Source organism: Tachysurus fulvidraco, chromosome 1 (genome assembly GCF_022655615.1).
Source record: "Tachysurus fulvidraco isolate hzauxx_2018 chromosome 1, HZAU_PFXX_2.0, whole genome shotgun sequence".
NCBI classification, from domain to species: Eukaryota; Metazoa; Chordata; class Actinopteri; order Siluriformes; family Bagridae; genus Tachysurus; species Tachysurus fulvidraco.
In genome coordinates this window covers 20,255,175-20,273,119 of record NC_062518.1, presented here as the reverse complement: position 1 = coordinate 20,273,119, position 17,945 = coordinate 20,255,175, and the positions used below count along the sequence as shown (strand labels likewise).

General features: G+C 39.3%; 1 protein-coding gene across 2 annotated transcripts; it reads right to left on the bottom strand.

The window, feature by feature from the left end:
• Positions 1-4,019: 4,019 nt before the first annotated feature.
• On the bottom strand, positions 4,020-13,655 carry keap1a (kelch-like ECH-associated protein 1a). 2 transcript variants are annotated; one of them, XM_027148640.2, is made up of 7 exons: positions 13,204-13,655; positions 10,227-10,789; positions 9,546-9,902; positions 8,790-9,466; positions 6,633-6,838; positions 5,068-5,244; positions 4,020-4,345 (listed from the first exon to the last, which is right to left on the bottom strand). In XM_027148640.2, exons 2-7 carry the CDS (start codon positions 10,434-10,436, stop codon positions 4,179-4,181), a joined length of 1,794 nt encoding a protein of 597 aa, XP_027004441.1. In that variant the 5' UTR covers positions 10,437-10,789; positions 13,204-13,655; the 3' UTR covers positions 4,020-4,178. The 2 variants fall into 2 exon arrangements, with proteins under 2 accessions (XP_027004441.1, XP_027004440.1); XM_027148639.2 differs by having other exon boundaries at positions 10,227-10,786.
• Positions 13,656-17,945: the final 4,290 nt, after the last annotated feature.

The following is a 17,945-nucleotide window of genomic DNA, read 5'->3' as shown; positions in this document are numbered from 1 at the left end:
GGACCAATCACTGATCATCTTTGAGTCCCAATAACCAATCACTGATCACCTTTGTCTCACCCAAGCACTTCTTTGCCCTTACGCTCTACTTTATTTAAAATTTACCCATTTCCTTTATGATTATTCTCTGATTACTCATAACCGGTGCTTCTTTTTGAAAGGATTTTTAATAGTAATGATATTGTAAATACATAGAGTTAATTTGCAACGCTTAGTGGTTAGCACATTCGCCTCACACCTCCAGGGTCGGGGTTTGAGTCCCGCATCTGCTTTGTGTGTGCGGAGTTTGCATGTTCTCCCTGTGTCTCTAGGGTTTCCTCCCCCGGTCCAAAGACATGCATGGTAGGTTGATTGGCATCTCTGTAAAATTGTCCGTAGTGTGTGAGTTTTTGTAATTAAACCCTCTAATGCCACCCATATGAGGATGGGTTCTCCTTTGAGTCTGGTTCCTCTAAAGGTTTCTTCCTTACCAATTTAAGGGAGTTTTTCCTTGCCACTGCTGCCTGAGTCACATAAGACTTGCTCACTGGGGATAAATACATATACATACATACATACACACTGTGAACTATATATATATATATCTTGAATTTTTTTTACTATATTAATTCTCTATATTTCTCCTTATGTTTACCTTCTGTTCTATGTTTATGTTCTGTAAAGCTGCTTTGATACAAAGCCCATTGTAAAAAGCGCTATACAAATAAACTTGAATTGAATTGAGTATGTGAGTGAATGAGAGTGTATGTGTGCCCTGCGATGGGTTGGCACTCCGTCCAGGGTGTATCCTGCCTTGATGCCCGATGACGCCTGAGATAGGTGCAGGCTCCCCGTGACTCGAGGTAGTTCGGATAAGCGGTATAAAATGAGTGAGTGAGTGATCATACACAACTGTCTATAACAACAAAATCTAATATTTTTTATATTCTGGTGATTCTGAATGGTTTCACTGTCAGAGATAGAAACTCTAAGAAATTGAACAACCATTTACTGAAAACTAAAAAGCCTTTTTTAAATGTAATTTATTTATTTGTGTGTGTGTGAAATGTTGCTTGCACAAGCATTTTGCACTTGATATGCAGCTTGTGTTTGGTAGAGCTTGCTGATAAACTGCAGCCAATAACATGAGCCATTCCTATCTTGGTCATGGTGGAGTGTGTCATTTCCGGTATGAGACATCTAGAATAGCTCATCAGTCAATGGAGGCTATTATTCCTCTGCTCTTTTCTCTCCCTGTCTTTCTGATTTTTATTTTTTTTTAAACAAGGTGCTTGCATGTTGTTGATGCCTTTAGGCTTGTTCCAATATGAGATTTTTATAGTATTATAATTAACTTGTCTTAGCATGAGGTATTACCAAGGTATTGTTTTTGAAAAAAGACACCAGTAACATTTTAGTAAGCATTTATTTTAAATAGGAACGTTAATCCAAATGTTAATGATAATGTTAGCTTAATATTCTTGAGTAAGTGCAGCAGTTCTTAAAACATTCATGAAATTCTCCAGTGGTGAAGAGAATTACCGTCGCAGAGAAGGACCTTGAAAAACAGCTCTCTTTTTCATCACCTTAAAAATAGGGTTAGGGTTTAATTCAAGAGCCGACAGTGACTATTTTGTAGCAACAATATCACATCTAATACATAAAACAGATCATCTGATTCACTCAGATGATCTAGATTTTGGAGATTCAACCAGATTTGCTTAAACGTAGACTCACTGAGTTTGATAGCATGACAAGCTGAGAGAAATGTGAACGTGTGAGAGAAAAAGAAAGATAAATACTGTAGTTAGAAAGCACTGGTGCGTCATATGTTTTTGCTTTGTGAGTCATCACAAAAAGCTCAACGATGAGCAGCCCCACCCTTTCCTACCAATCAAATGTGTTTGAGCACAAGGAGCCTTCAGGGCTTTCATGCACACAAGCCATCAGTCTCAGTCATCAGTGTGTATGCTTAAGACGGATTGTTTTTTTTAATCCCGCCAAGTTACAATTTTGGAAGGTATACACAGAAGTCTGGTGCACTTAATGGACTGTTTGGCCTACGTGCCTGTGTGAAAGGTTTCATCTCGAGAAATCCTCATACTCTACAACACACTGTTCCAAGTAGCAGCTCTTTTTACAAATCAAAGAAGTTGATTACAATTATATGATACATTTAAACAGCAGTTTGTTGCATAGGCATGGGAATCCATGGCCTGAAACATTTACAGCTTAATGAGAAATAAAACAATTTACACTGGAAATCTGCAAATGGTTGCATAAGGTGATGGTATTTTATTGAAATGTTTTCAAAACCTAGCCAGTTGCAGTTCCACCCTAAATATGTTGTTTATCCCACAAACATGGGTTGCGTAATATTTGCGAAAGGGCTTCAAGCCAAAAACCACTGGAGACACACAACTTATTGACATGTGCTGAGTGACTAATAGCATGACGTCACGTGAGAAACCCAGCTCCAATTAGCATAGAGGAAATGAGGGCAAATTGGCAAGTGTTCAGAGAAACACCAAACCAGCCAAATGGTGATAAGGCAGAACTGCACATACAGAATAACAAACATACATGATTTGAGTGCTACTAGGGTTTATGCATGCTGTCAAGTTTAACAATTTGGAAAGAAGTTTTTCTTAAAAAAAAAAAATAATACAACAAACAAAAAAAACAACAACATTCCAGTGATCTAGATTGTGAGTTAAACAGGGCGATCCCTTTCTCAGGTTCAATCTAGCATGTAAACACTTCAGGGTGTTTTAGGAAATTGATAACAAATGGAATGGTCTGATCCAACCCGACATTCATAGAACATCCATGCAACAAGTTCATTCCTGTAGTTACTTACAATAAAAATGTTTGTTCCCTCAGCAGGCTTAGTCCTGACAACCGAAACATGCCAGCTGTTAGTGTTGACACTGGAGACTCCTTCCAAAAATGCTGCATAAACGTAAAACACAAACTTCATAACAATAACAAGCCCGGGTTGAGAATTCAACAGTGCTATGGTTTAACACTAGCTAGCTAATATTCAATTATTTATCTCTCCATGATGCCAACTAGCATAATCCTTTTATTATATTAAAGACTAATTTTAAAGAGTAACAGGAATATACTTGTAACTGAAGTAGAATTAAATCATGTAGCAGTTAAGGATTTTACCCAAAGGGGAACAAAATGTTTTTTTTGGTTATGGTTTAAAATGGAGGATGCGACTCTTGTAAGGCTCCGTGTCTTGAACGCTCTATCTTCGAGCAAACAAAAGAAAAACTAGATTACTGTGTGTAAAAATCTTTAATAAATTAATTGTGAACTTGTGAACTTAAATGGTCATTTACAAATGAAATGTATTTGACAATATACATATAATGTAATTTTATAGCAAAATAATGAATAGAAAGATTACATACATACATTATATATATATATATATATATATATATATATATATATATATATATATATATATATATATATATAAACAATATATATTATATGGAATAATATATAAAATACTTTTTATCACATGCCTGCAGTCTTCCCAGTGCTCTCTCACATATTTGAATTACATTTCTATCTAATTATGATATGCAACAGCCTCCTCCATTTTACACCACTTAATCATGTTACTCAGCAGGCCTGCTTGTTCGTTCGTCTCTTTTGATATTTCATGACTTTTAATGTTTGCTTTGCCTGTTAATCATTTCCTGCGTGTTAATGTTTACTTTTCTGTTTTTGGTTAGATATTCATTTGTACAACACCATTTGTTGTGAGAATGAATAAATTAAATTATTATTATTGGTTAACAACAACAAAAAAAGACCTCACGCTGAAGATCTGGACACATCCCATAATATAAGCGTGCTCAATTTCTGTGGAAGTCAAATTCCTCCACCTAGTGGCCATGCTTTAAAGCTACAACTCAAATCTGACGCGTAATTTGACAGGAAATAAAACGACTCAAGTCAATGTGAGCACTCAATACATTTATCTAGTAGAGTTAAATACTTAAAAAAATAAACAAATATACAGATCAAAGCTTTTATTCAGATTTTATTCAAAGAGTAATCAAAGCTCATTAGGAAATGTCAGTAGTTCTAACGATTGCTTTCGAAACACGAACACACGTACACCGCACAGTCTTGTCAAATACTGCTACTTGACTGTACAAGGTTAAAAATCTTCGTCATACTTCATCTTCCTCCTCAGGAAGGCAACCTGGGCACGGCTCCATGGTTACACCCACTCCCATTCCACTTCGTCCCACTGGCATGTCAGTCACATACGTCCACTGGTTACTTCCTGGGCAGTAACTCTCCACGCTGGACAGGAAACCACTCTGGTTGAAACCACCTTTGATAGATCCAATAGAAAACACTTGTTAGTGTCCCCAAAAGTAATTATTATAGTCAACGTTTACAGCCATAACAGCGTTCTTAATTCTGATTGTTCAGAAGGTTGCGATATAGTTTCTGTCCTCATGGCAAACAAGGGGACTTGTGTTTATGGCTGACTTTCCAAGTTTTAAAAAAAAAAAAAGAAAAGAAGTGTTTTCATTTGGTAGATGTTTGAAAGAGTCTGTCACCAGTCAATTACAAGACCCAGGATAACCTGCTTTAAATTTCTTTAGCATAGCACCAAGGACTTTGCACGGTCTGCAAAACAAAAAACAAAAAAAAAGCTGGCACATGGATACGTTTTTATAGTTGTTATAACACATGATAGCAGGAACCACTTTCATTGATGTAATGATACAGATAAAAAGTACTGTGTATAGGCATTTGGGGGAGGGGGGGGAGAGAGAGAAAATGACCAAAGTGCTATTTTATTTGGGTGTCTCCGCATTATATGACTCCGTGTTGTGTTCCCACTAATACAGAAATGGCCTTGTAATAAGAGGCCTCCTGCATCAATGAGCAAATACAATCAAGACACAAAGCCTCCATTTACTCAGTAAATAACCAATGAAGAAAAACAATGTCATTCTGTCAGTGGCAATAATTGCACAATAGGTAGAAAGGAAAACGGAAAATCAGGAAAATGTTTGAATCAAGTGTTATATACTGTACGCTCACCAAACACGAAGAGTTTGTCGTGGTAGGCCGTGACTCCATGGGCACTTCGACTGTGGGCCATGGATGCCATGGGCTCCCAGACATCTCTAGATATGTTATATCTCTCCATAGTGTTGAGCTGCCGTTGGCCATCATAACCACCGACTGCGTAGAGGTAAGAATCTATAGACACCACACCTGTATGGTGGAGGAATTAATAAACATCGGTTAAAAAAAAACTCATCTTAGGTCATTAACCGTTTTCAACCAATATGAGACCAGTGAATTTGTTCTTTAGAGATCCTTTGTATTTTAACCAATTTGGGAGCCATAATTTACAAAACACAATGTAACCGTGATAACAGCCTTGGTGAATCATTACCGTGAACCAGGTATGAGAAAACAATTACTAAGCAATTTCTAACATTTTCCCTCACCATCCACATTTCTCATATTTATAATACAGTTATTCGGTCATGTAGTTTCAGCACAATGCATAAAATCCTATGGATAGCAGTAGAAATCAAGCATTGCAGATAATAAGAATTCATATGTAATAAATGAGATCTCATTTGCTGGGTTATGTTTCTCAGGAGCAATACATCTTAAAATGCCTTCAGAGAAGTCAGGGGAAATGGCCAGACTGTTTGACAGAAAGGTTACAAATAAATATTCTTTACAAGAGAAGAAAAGCATCTCAGAATGGACGGAGTTTGATGGGCTGCAACGGCAGAATACTACACTGGAGTCCACTCCTGTCAACCAAGAACAGGAATCTGGGCTTAGGGAGGTCACAGTTTAAGCAAAATTGAACATTGGATATTGAAAAAATGTCAATTTGCCATCCGGGTGCTTAACTGTCCATTTTCGATATTTGCATTATTTTATATGCATTGCATTTCTACATGACTGCTTGACTGAACAGGGAGAAGGAATTCCCCCAAACTGGTATAAAAAAAAATGCACTTTTAATCTGGGCTTGCAAAAATAATTTCCACAAAAGGTGTTTTTTTTTTTCCCCCTCTTCTTTTTCCTTTAGCTGCTCCTGTTCGTGGTCACCACTGGATCATGCGGTCCGCCTATTAGATTTGGCATAGGTTTTATGACGGATGCCCTTCCTGATGCAACCCTCCCATTCTTATCCAGGCTCAGGGCCGGCACTGAGAGTTAACTCTTCAGTGGCTGGGTTAGCACCCTGCCTGGGAATCAAATCTGAGCCATGGCAATGAGCACAGGATCCTGCTGCTGTACCACCTGGGGGCTAGTAAAACATTTGCTATATTTGTTGCATTACTTGCATTTGGGCAAGTCGTGGCCTAATGGTTAGAGAGTCTGACACATAATCCTAAGGTTTTGGGGTCGAGTCTCGGGCCGGCCACGACTGAGGTGCCCTTGAGCAAGGCACCGAACCCCCCAACTGCTCCCCGGGCGCTGCAGCATAAATGGCTGCCCACTGCTCCGGGTGTGTGTTCACGGTGTGTGTGTGTGCACTTTGGATGGGTCAAATGCCGAGAACGAATTCTGAGTATGGGTCACCGTACTTAGCCGTATGTCACGTCACTTTCACTTTCATTTGTAATATTTACCTAAGCCGCTTCGTGCAGTATTCATAGATGCTACATGGTGCCAAGTGTTGGTGTCTGGTTGATATCGTTCCACTGTTTTCCAGCGATTTTGCCCGTCAAAGCCCCCTACCACATACAGAGCTCCACCGCATGCTGCTACCCCAGCTCCCAGGCGTGCCACTGACATTGGTGCCACATATGTCCAACTGTTAGTCTCTGGATCATACCTGTAAAAAAAAAAGAAAAAGATGTGCAATTCATTCACTCCTCTTTAGTAAGTGCTTTATCTTCTTTGGTGGATCTGAAACGTATATCAGAAACATCAGGGCAGGGATACACCCTGTAGACCATATTCACATGTAGAAGCAATTTAGCATAGACAATGTACATTTTTGAGTATGTACATCAGGAGTAGGATGCAAACCAAAAACCCTGTACGGAAAATCCTTACAGACAGTAAGTCGATTCAGGATCAAACAAAAGATCCTGGAACTGCGAAGTCACAATGCCACTGTGCAGGTCATACTTTTTTCCTTCTCCTTGTCTCGATCTCAGAAACCCTACAGTAACTGTTGCTTTTTAAATGCCGCCGAGCAGCTGAAAGGAGTGCTACAATATATAGGACCGAATATCCTCTTATGGTCTCCCACCTTCGATTGTGATGCGAACCTTTCATCTTTTAATACAGCAATATAGCGACGTATTGTATGGATTATATTTATGCATGAAAGAAAATGTCTTTTACATAATAGGATACATACAACCAATATCCTGGTATCATAAAACTGTCCTCACCTGAAATTCTTTCTCACAGAACATGAAACCAACCCAAGGATTACTATAGTCCACAGCTATGTTATGTGATGCACAGAGGAATGGTCCAAGTCCAGCTCTTTCACCAAAATTGGCTGCCACTTACTTCTAGAATGGTTTTCAAACGCTGATCGATCGGTGTTTTGATCTAGTGCTAATCGAGGGACAAAACTAAAAAGGTCTTCTGTCTTTGGGTGCTTTCACAGATGCAGAATTTTGATGTTATTGAATCCAACGCTTGCTCAGTCACATTCTTCATTATGTTTTATTTAGGCACATCAGAGCACCTGAGAAAGTCACATTTAAAGGCGAACATCTGACTACTGACTCTAAACTGAGACGACTGCAAGAACCGAACATGACGTATATTTTAGACACGGATATCGAGACCGCTGCTGAATAGAAGATTCAGTAGTGTTTTATGACTATGTTTTCAGCCTCACCCCTTACCACACGCCCTTAAGCAGATGTTTTTTGCTTTCAGGTTCATTCACAAGGTCTTGGTTCAGGCCCAAGTGAACTCTAGCGAGATTCAACTGCTGTGAGAAAGTGATTCGATAGCGAATCAACTCAACTGCAGGAAGTGGTTCAAACCTACTGTGAATTATTATCGTAGATCAAAATACACACTCCTCTGCCTGTAGGATGCAGGTTGGTGACTTCCAAACATTAGTTTTACAAATTATTTATATTAATTTTCACCCAAAGCAATCTTCCATTTAAATCCATTTTATCTTTATTAAATTTAATGTTTAGGGTTTGTCTCCCCCCACCCCCACCCCCACCCCCACCACCAAGGAAAAAAACGCATTGCACAACATGCCATCACCCTTATCAGAGCAAGGTTAAACTGGAGATGTGGATTGTCATCCATGCAATAAAAAAAATAATAAATACACTAAAAGTTTTTTCCCTTCATGTGTCACACGTAAAAACAGAACAAAGACTAGAGGGAGGAGAGCAGGTTGCTAAGAGTGACTAATGTGTGTGGTATTAGAATTGGCACTGCTCTTCTAAAGCTTGCTATTAGATGTGGTATGGGAGTTTGTTCACCTGCAGTGACTTCTCTGAATCACAACAGACTTTGCCTGATGTTGTTTGCCCAATAGCACATGCCAAGTCAACATTTTAGACCACATAACCACCGTCTTTTCACATGGAACACAATTTTGAATGCCACGGCTTTTGTCAAAATGTTCTCACCCACAAAAAAATGTGCTTCTAGTTAATCCGGAAAGGTACATAGTATGGATGTAACCGTATATTCATACATTATTGTAGAATAAACAGATAAGGTGTTCAGACAAAACAGAGGTATAGGAGGTGCACTTTTCTGGGATTTTGGTTTGGTTTCCGTATACTCACCTTTCCACTGTGTTGTGATGGGTGGAGCCATAGGATCCTCCAACTGCATAGATGCTCCCATCGAGTTCCCCAGTGCCCACTCTATTTCTGGCTGTGTTAAGAGAAGCAAGCTGGGTCCACTGATTGGTCATGGGGTTGTAGCAGGAGAGTGCTGCGGAATCTGCATTGCTCTGCAGTGAGAGGTTACGACCCCCCACAGTGTAGAAGAGTCCAAACAGTACGGAGGCACCCAAGCCACTGCAGGGTTGTGCCATTGGTGCCAGGTACAGCCATGTGTTGCTTCGTGGGTCAAAAGCCTCCATGGAGGCCAGTGAGTGCTGTTTATAACCCCCAGCCATGTAGATCAACTTAGTGCCTCGGTATGGAGTAGGGGGCAGATACTTGCGGAGGGTCATATCGTGGAAGATCTTAGAGAGGAAGTCTTTGCAGGAGTTGGCCTTGCTCAAGATAGGACATGACTGCAACTGCCTCTTGAGGAACTTGGCTGGCAAGGCATAGATGCGGACAGCATTGAGTAGAGCATGGAAGTACTGGGAGCGAGCCTCTGCATCCCACCGCACCCAGTCAATGCAGGCCTTGTAGACCTCGGTCTCACACAGAACCTTCAGACTGTCCTGGCTGATGAGCTCCAGCAGCTGGCAGTGAGTCAGGCTGAAGAACTCCTCTTCTTTGGTCACCTGGAACAAAGACCATATATGTTACTCGGCTTACCACGGATACTAAAGTACTGTCAAAATCAGAACAAGAAGAATCTACCTCACTGAAGTGGCTATTGATATACTCCCGGCACCTCTGATGCAGCTCGACACAGCTGATCTCTTCTGCAAACCGGGCAATTCCAATGACGTTTGATGGCTCTAGGTTCTTGATCAGGAAGTCACAGCATGCTTTTGCCACATCTTCCATTTGGAAGCGCATGGCAGCCAGCAGGACATGCAGCACACACCTTTCCCCTACTGTGATGCGGGAGGTGTAGGCATAGTCCACCAGCCTACTGATCACCTGAGGGCAAACATCCCTGAGTGTCACCTCTGAGGCATGGCATTCCCTGAAGTTGCTGGTGAACATGGCTTTGAAGTATGGGCTGCAGGCTGCCAGAACCAGTTTGTGCACCTGGAAATATAGACACATGTCTATGACAGGCATAACAAGACTGAAGTGTCCAAATAAAAGATTGCCAACCATTTGGTGCCAATTAGCCTTTTTACATTCAAGGCCTTTGCAATGATCAAGTGATGATTATGAGCAACTACTTTTAGTAAATTGGATTATTGTCGGTGAATATATTTTTTAAATTTAGTGATACAAAGCATAATACACCTCAAACATTGCTGAACAAGTTCTGCTCTTATGGAAAATGTTAACCTATGCTAACCAGTGCTGACTTCAATCTCTTATCATGCTGACTCCCTTTGGACTCACCCCTGGAACCCTCACCTTGAAATCCACTGTAGAATCTTTGTACGTCACTTGAAGTACCAGGTCACAGAGCAGTCCGTGTTGACGCAACTCGTCCATGAGGTGAAGGGCTCTAGAAGGGTGGCTCTCGATGGTGTAGTCCAGATAACCATGGCCTTTCATGGAGGGCACCACGATGGCTGAAAAATCCTCATCTTTGATGGGCCTCTTCTTCCTTGGACATATCATTCTCCAAGGCTGGGTTGTATTTGATTTCTCGGGATATAGGGCAGGCAAAAAAGACTAGATCCAACCATGTGTCATGAAGTAATACAAACACAACTAGTAGTCACTGGGTGATAGGAAGCCGGTTGTTTTTGTTCTAAGACTAAATCCATCTTGACTGGGGTGTATCTCGGTCCAAATCGCATTGTTCAACAATTTAGACCAAATACAGAGAGAATACTATATAGATACCAACAAAATAGCAACAAAAAGGGCACCAGAATAGCTAGATGTCCATCATCCTAAATCCACAATTATAGTTCATGTTGTTCAGGTAAGTGTGTCTACTTTATGCCTCCATGCTCTCTGATTAGCTGCTGAAAAAAGAAAGAAAGAAAGAAAAAAAAACATTAGTGAGATCAACAGCTTAAATTTGAAGGGGTGAGTTGCTACAGATGAGCTCTAAAGCACAGCAGAAATATCTTCTTCAATGGTTGAGTAGAGCCTAAAGAGGCAAACAGAGGCAAATAGCTGTATATACTCTGCTGAATCATGTTTCACTTCCCTTTTCTTTCTTAGATCTCAAATCTTCCAAAAAAGTCACTCCCACAAAAAAAAAAAAAAGCAATTCCCTTAATACTATAACTGGTTGCATTGCCTTCTTGGTTGTCATTCTTCTGTGCAGCATTTTTTTTTTTTTAATTACACTAAACTGGTTTGTTCGACTGGGTTACATAACATTTACAGAACATCGGGTCTGTGGAGACTTTGCATCCTATCTTATTGCTCAACCATCATTCCAAGCCAAGTGCAATATTTGCCTTGAAGCATGCTTATCAAGACACAAGGCCACTCACATTGGCTTTCTGTGATAGTGTGGGTTCGCTGGGTCACCAGTGCTAAATGTCAAAAGGACACATTGTTATGTGCACAATGACACTGCACCATGTAGGATTCATTACTACTAAGGCTCAGAAACAGGTTTTGTATGCATCTATAATGAAGGTCAAAGGTTTACTTTTTGAACATTCCATTCTAGATTTAATCCACCCTTTGCTCTTAGAAGAACCTCCACTAATCTGTGAAGACATTTCACTAGATTTTGTAGCATGGCTGTGGGGATTTGCTCATGCAGCCACAAGAGAATCGGGTCGGGTGCTGATGTCCAGTGAAAAGGGCTTCATCCTAAAGGTACTAAATAGGGTTGAGACTTCAGCCTTTGTAAACCATGTCTTCAAGGAGCTCACTTTGTGCCCAGGGGTATTGGTCAAGTCATGTAGGAACAGGTTTGGGTTTCTCAGTTCCAGTGAAGGGAAACCTTAATGCTAATGCATATAAAGACATTCTATATAAAAAATTGTGTGCTTCCAGGTTTGTGGCAACAGTTTGGGGAAGAATCACATATGGATGTGATGGTCAGGTGTCCACGGACATTCAGACATGTAGAGTGTTTATTTAAAACAGGAACATTGTTATTTACTAGAAAACAGAGGTATAAATTTTTTTTTAGAATTATTATGAGAATTATTAAAGGGAAGCACCTAGATCATTCATGCATGCATAATTGAGAAGCTAGGAGATAACATTTGCAGTTATTATAGAATTAGGAATGCATTTTTCTCCCTTTAGGAAAATGTTTGCAAAAGAATCAAGCAACGCATTTCCAGGAACTGTAACTCTGAGTAATGAATCGTCATATTATCAAGAATGAGTTGCGCATTCTTAGGGAAATGTCTGACTCGCAAGTCCTTAAGAAGCCAGACTAAGGCTTGGTTTTAAAATACGTTGATAACATCAGGTCAGGTTGCTGTGGAAAGCACGGGTGACTTTGTTCGTTGACTACATTCCAAAATACCATATCATATGATATACCCATGATGATACATATAAGAAGCTTAAAGTCCATCATGATATTTATCACAACCGGTCAACAAAACAATGCTTTAAAATGCGTACTAAATTGAGACAGAAAAGAAAAGTTGGAAAATAACTTCAAACCTGAATTTTATTTATTTATTGTATCATTATTTAAAAAATATATTATTATATAAAAAAGCGAGGTGATGCTTTAGCCCTGAATATATGCACAATAAACTATTCCGAATGTTAGGAATAACTATCTGCAATAGTGACAATAAAATGAGGCTCCTGTAAAGATTACAGTCTGCTAGATTTCAGCATGTGTGTGTGTGTGTTACTTCAGGGAAATACAACCCCATACTGTGTAGTGTAAGAGTTATAATGCAATATTTGGAATAGGTAATCAATCCTACTGGTTTATATAAACATGTAGGATTGGTTATAATGCAATATAACCAATCCTACTGGTTTATATAAACATGTAGGATTAGCTGTTCAAACTAAAGTCTATACCAAACTTTGTCTGCAAAGCCACAGTGAGATATCCACTGCAAGTGCATGCCAAGCCAAACAAACATGCCAAAAAAAAGAGAGAGAGAGAACAAACAATGTCACTTGCAACTTTTTTTTTATGGTAATGAAGCTGAAATGGACACTTAATTACACAAAATACCTTATTGCAAACAAGCAAAATGGTACATCTGCATTTTATAATGTTTAAAATGTGTGTTATATATGTATATATATATATATATATATATATATTATATTATAATATATGTATGTATGTACACACACACACAGACACACAATCTGTATTTTTTTCTGTAATGGAAGCCCATTGGTGAAGCTTTGATGTTGCACTGTACTTTAACCAAGCTTATTTTGTACTTGTGCAATCTAATATTGCTTTGCTCTTTTAAATACTCACCACAATCCAGAATATATATCCAAGAGTATTTCAGTCCATGCTATTGTTTTAGTAGAAGCACTACGTTGTGAAGTACAATGAAGTTCTCTCTTAACTTCTTGCCGCGCGCGTGACGCTCCACCGCTTTTCAGTCAGATGTTGACATGCTAAAGTGAGCCTCCTTTAATATCGCAAGATCAGAAGAGAGAGAGAGAGAGAGAAAAAAAAGTCTGGATTTCATGCCCAGCTGTTTACTGCCGTGCCATAAGTCTGATCCACATCAGCATGACTGTGCAACTCGGCCGAGTTCGGCTGCGTCAGCGCGCGCACTATCGCACCCTATTAAAACCGGAAGTGTAGCTTTGACATAAACATGTTTTACGCATGTTGCATAATTAGTGGTTTCTGTTTTGCGGACAATTCAACACGCTGGACGTTGTGTTTAGAAATGGATTTGAACCTCACTGGGTGCATTTTATGCATTCAAATACGATCAAATTCAGTATACTTGGAACCGTATTCATAACGACCCGTTTATCGGTACGTCAGCGCACTACATAGGGCGTGAATATAACAGCCCTCTGTTCACTACTTAGTGCATCACGAGACCATTTCGGATTTGCCCCGGTGCTTCAAACTAGATCGTTTGGGTGCGGTTTAAGTTCCTAGTTCCTTGCTACGTAAAGACGAACTAACGTGTCACATATTTTGTGTTGTTACAGGAGCTTTAGCAGGCAAATATGCACAAGAAGGATGTGTAAATTTATGTTCTACCATCTGACAGCCAATTCCATAAAGATGTAGCCTACATAAAGTGTAGGTTAAACACAACAAAATGGCTGCATCTTCAGTCAAGTGCACAGTTAGTAAAATAACTGCACCTGTAAAGCTCATTACATTAGTGGTACTGGTTTTGGACAGTGTGGTGTGGAAGAACAAACCTGACGATGCTACCTGTACACCGAATATAGGATATAAATATATGACTGGGAGAAATGAGACCAAGAAAAAAAAACATTATGCAGAACCTTTACTTAAAGACTTGAATGTTAAATTTTATAATTAGCATGTTCTTCGTTGGATAGATTTGATCGCACCTTTGGTTTCGGTATTCGTCTGCATCGAGACTGTCGCTCTGTTTGTATGTTAAATAACGATTAACCTACACTACCCACAATACTGTTCAGGTGTCTACCACAGTGAGATTTCCTACTGCGGGAGTCATGTCAGGAAGTGACGCCAAATCACAGCGTCCGCAGTAAACAGGCTAGCTCATGTTACTGTGCCTGTTGGAGCATTTCAAGCATTGATCTAAGTTTGCTACTCATTCCCGTGGCCAAAATCATTATTAGCATTGTCCTAAAAAGCCGTTTTTGAATGTGTAGGGCTTTACATCGCTGCATGCAGAAGACCATATATTATACCAAAGGATAACAGATGTGGAAACAATCTACAGATTGACCCGGTAATAAGAGGCCTCATAGCCTACAGCAGCGGTATCCAATCTTATCCACGAAGGGCCGGTGTGGGTGCAGGATTTCATTCCAACCAAGCAGAAGCCACAACTGATTCCACCTGTTTAATCAGTTGTTCTTGGCTTTTAGTAGACTCTGGTGTGGCGTCTGCTTGATTAGAATGAAAACCTGCATCCACACCGGCCCTTTCTGGATAAGATTGGACACCGCTGACCTACAGGGACTAATAAAAGTAAATATACCACCACTGGGAAAGCCCTTGTCTTCTTTCAGGGTGTGTGTGTGTGTGTGTGTGTGTGTGTGTGTCCGTGTTTAGACTTGTCAGAGTTTACAGTCCACACACTACATGAAACCGCAATGATTCAGAGTACATTCACAGAAAGGGACGGATTTCTGATAAAGCACGCTGTGTATATGATGACACACAGTGTCTACTAACATAGTGACACACAATGATGCGATGGCTTTGGAACTGACACCCAATCCATCATCTGTGAGATCTCCATTAGGTGGCAAGTGTCAAAGGAAAAAAAAGTGTTTAAAATAATTATAGTAATAATCTACGCAATCAGATAAGAGATGCCATACAGTCAATCCTTAGTTGTTGAATTTGTTACAAACACGTGAAAAATTCAAAGCTCGTATTCACTGAACATCCTGTACGTTTCTTGGAAGTTCTTTTTTTTTCTCCCTTCTTCCTTTGCCTGGGTTCCACCCAGCCCTCGGACCCTGGTGTGGTTTTGCCGAGGACTGTTTTGTTGATTTCTGCCTTGTCACGGTCTCGAGGAACTTGAAGAGGATCATTGTTTTTGCATTGGAATCCTGAGGCATCTGGGAAGGGCAGGTCTCCAAAACAAAACAAAAGAATGTAGCGATAGAGAGTCACAGTAAACAGCCAAACATTGGATTCATTTGAGTATGCTAAAGACACACCCACTGAAATAGTTGAAGGTGTGCTATGATATTGCAGATGGCCCACTTCGTTTAAGGTGAAATATCCTCTCCGATCGCATCATTTCAGATACTGCGGTATTGTGTAAACGATTAAACGCAATCATGTATAGAGGCCATACTGTGTGTAGTGTGCATGCAGGTCTATGCTTGTTGCTCTGTCATGCTTAGTGGAATGAGGAAGTAATACAAATGTGACATTGCAGTATTACAGCACAGCACAAAAGTGTTAGTGTTTGCAGCCCAACACTAACTTTTACCTTTGCCTTAGTCCCCAGTTTGAAAGCATTCAGTCATTTGCAGTTTCAGTTCCTGGAAGATCTGTAATATACCATGCTGGGGGTATTTCACTTGGATCCTGCTGCCCTCTAATGGTGATGTGATGACGTTTATGGGACCTTGTTGGCTTGGAGGATTACAGCTATTATGTACCTAGAACAAATAACCAGAAAAAACCCTAATTCACCTTGTCTAGATTGAGTCAAGCTCAATTTGGAGGTTATACAACTATTTATCCATGATATAGTAGTCACATTTAATCATGTTGTGATAAAATATTGAGAAATGATACTTTAGTGTACACCGGATTGTAGATGTACACTGGATTCAGACTTTTGTGGAATGTATCGAGTAAAAATTTACTAAAATTAAATTAAAAAAAGGCAACATTGTTTATAAAGGGATGCATGTGGTCAGGAAACACTCTGACAGGTTGTGGTATTTAAAAGACTGCTATTGAGAGACCTAATGTGTACTCCAGAAATATTCGCCACATCGAATTAGCTTGAAACTTTTTATTAATTTATAGCATGCAGTAATTTGTGGGATAAACATTTGATAAAACTTTTAAATTTGTTACAAGCTCTTATTTAACGAATTAACGATTTCTAGTAAATAGCATAGTACATTTATAGCGTGCTGGAAAATTATTGGCACCCGCCAGACGTCCGTCGTTTCTAGAACAAATCTGCTGCCATGTGGAAATAAAATCAATCAATGGCTAACTGAGCTTGCTGACTATATAATAACACTTATGTTGTATTTGTTAATAAATAATTATTAACTAATGGAAGGAATAAGTGACCCTCTCCCATGTACATAAAGTTCAAGCTCTAAAAAAGCTTTTGTGAAGTTGTACTGTAGATATAAATATTCATCCTCAGAGAAAAATTGTGTAGAAACCATAAAAATGAACCAATCACATTCCAGCTCATGTTCAGATGTAATTATCATGCAGGTCTGATCAGTGACATTATTCTAATGAACCAAAATTAAAGATTAGATGTTTCTGTGAGATTTTCTTCACATCTTTCCAAATAATTTGCTGTATTTGGTCATTATCAACACATAGAGACAATGGAGCAGCAAGAACATTGGAGGATGTCAGTCCAACATTTACAAAAGGACTCGACAAAAACTTGCCAAGGAGGCTGCTGAGAAACCTACGGCAACATTAAAGGAGCCGCAGGAACATCTGCCACGTTTTCTCTACATGTGACAACAATCTTTCATATTCTTCTCTCATATGTTTGGGCTATGGAGTAGGAGGGCTAGACAGAAGCCGCCTTTCACGTCAAATCTCAATTAAATCGCCCCAAAGTATGTGGCAACCCAGTCTGATTACACCAATTCAAAAAGGTATAATAATTTCAAAAAGTATCTTTGGTTCAAAACCAAAGTACCGTATAGTATACACACAGTCCAGCATGGTGGTAGTAGCATCATGCTGTAGGGCTGCTTTTCTTCAGTTTTTTTTTTCTCCAAGTCATCAAGTTGGAGGGAATGATGAATAGATACAAAAACCAGACAATTTTAGTCCATAACCTTCAGATGTCTGCTGGTAAGCTGCAGATGAAAAGGAATTTCACGACAATTTTTTAGCACAACAATGACCCAAAGCAGACACCCAAATCAGCAAAATATTTTTGAATGAACTAATCAAAGCCCGGATCTGTCTGGTGACCTAAGGCAGGCTGTGCACAGGAGATCTATTAAATCCCTTGGATGATGGATCTAAAATGTTTTTGCTTGGGTAAAAATCAAAAGGCTTAGTTAAGTTTAAAGCATTGTTATTATATATGCATGTTTTTTATTATATTTTATTATTATTATTACTTTTTACATTTTTCTTATTTTCCCCTATAGAGTTTCTGATTGATATACGATTCTGACATGATTTATCTTGGTTTCTTTAATTTATTTATTTATTTATTTATTTATTTATTTATTTATTTTTACACATCACAAAATATTAACAGGAGTGTGCTTGTCAGGAGCTGTACATTTTAGTTTTTATAAAATTTCCGATTCTGATTTCTGATAACTGACAGCTGACAT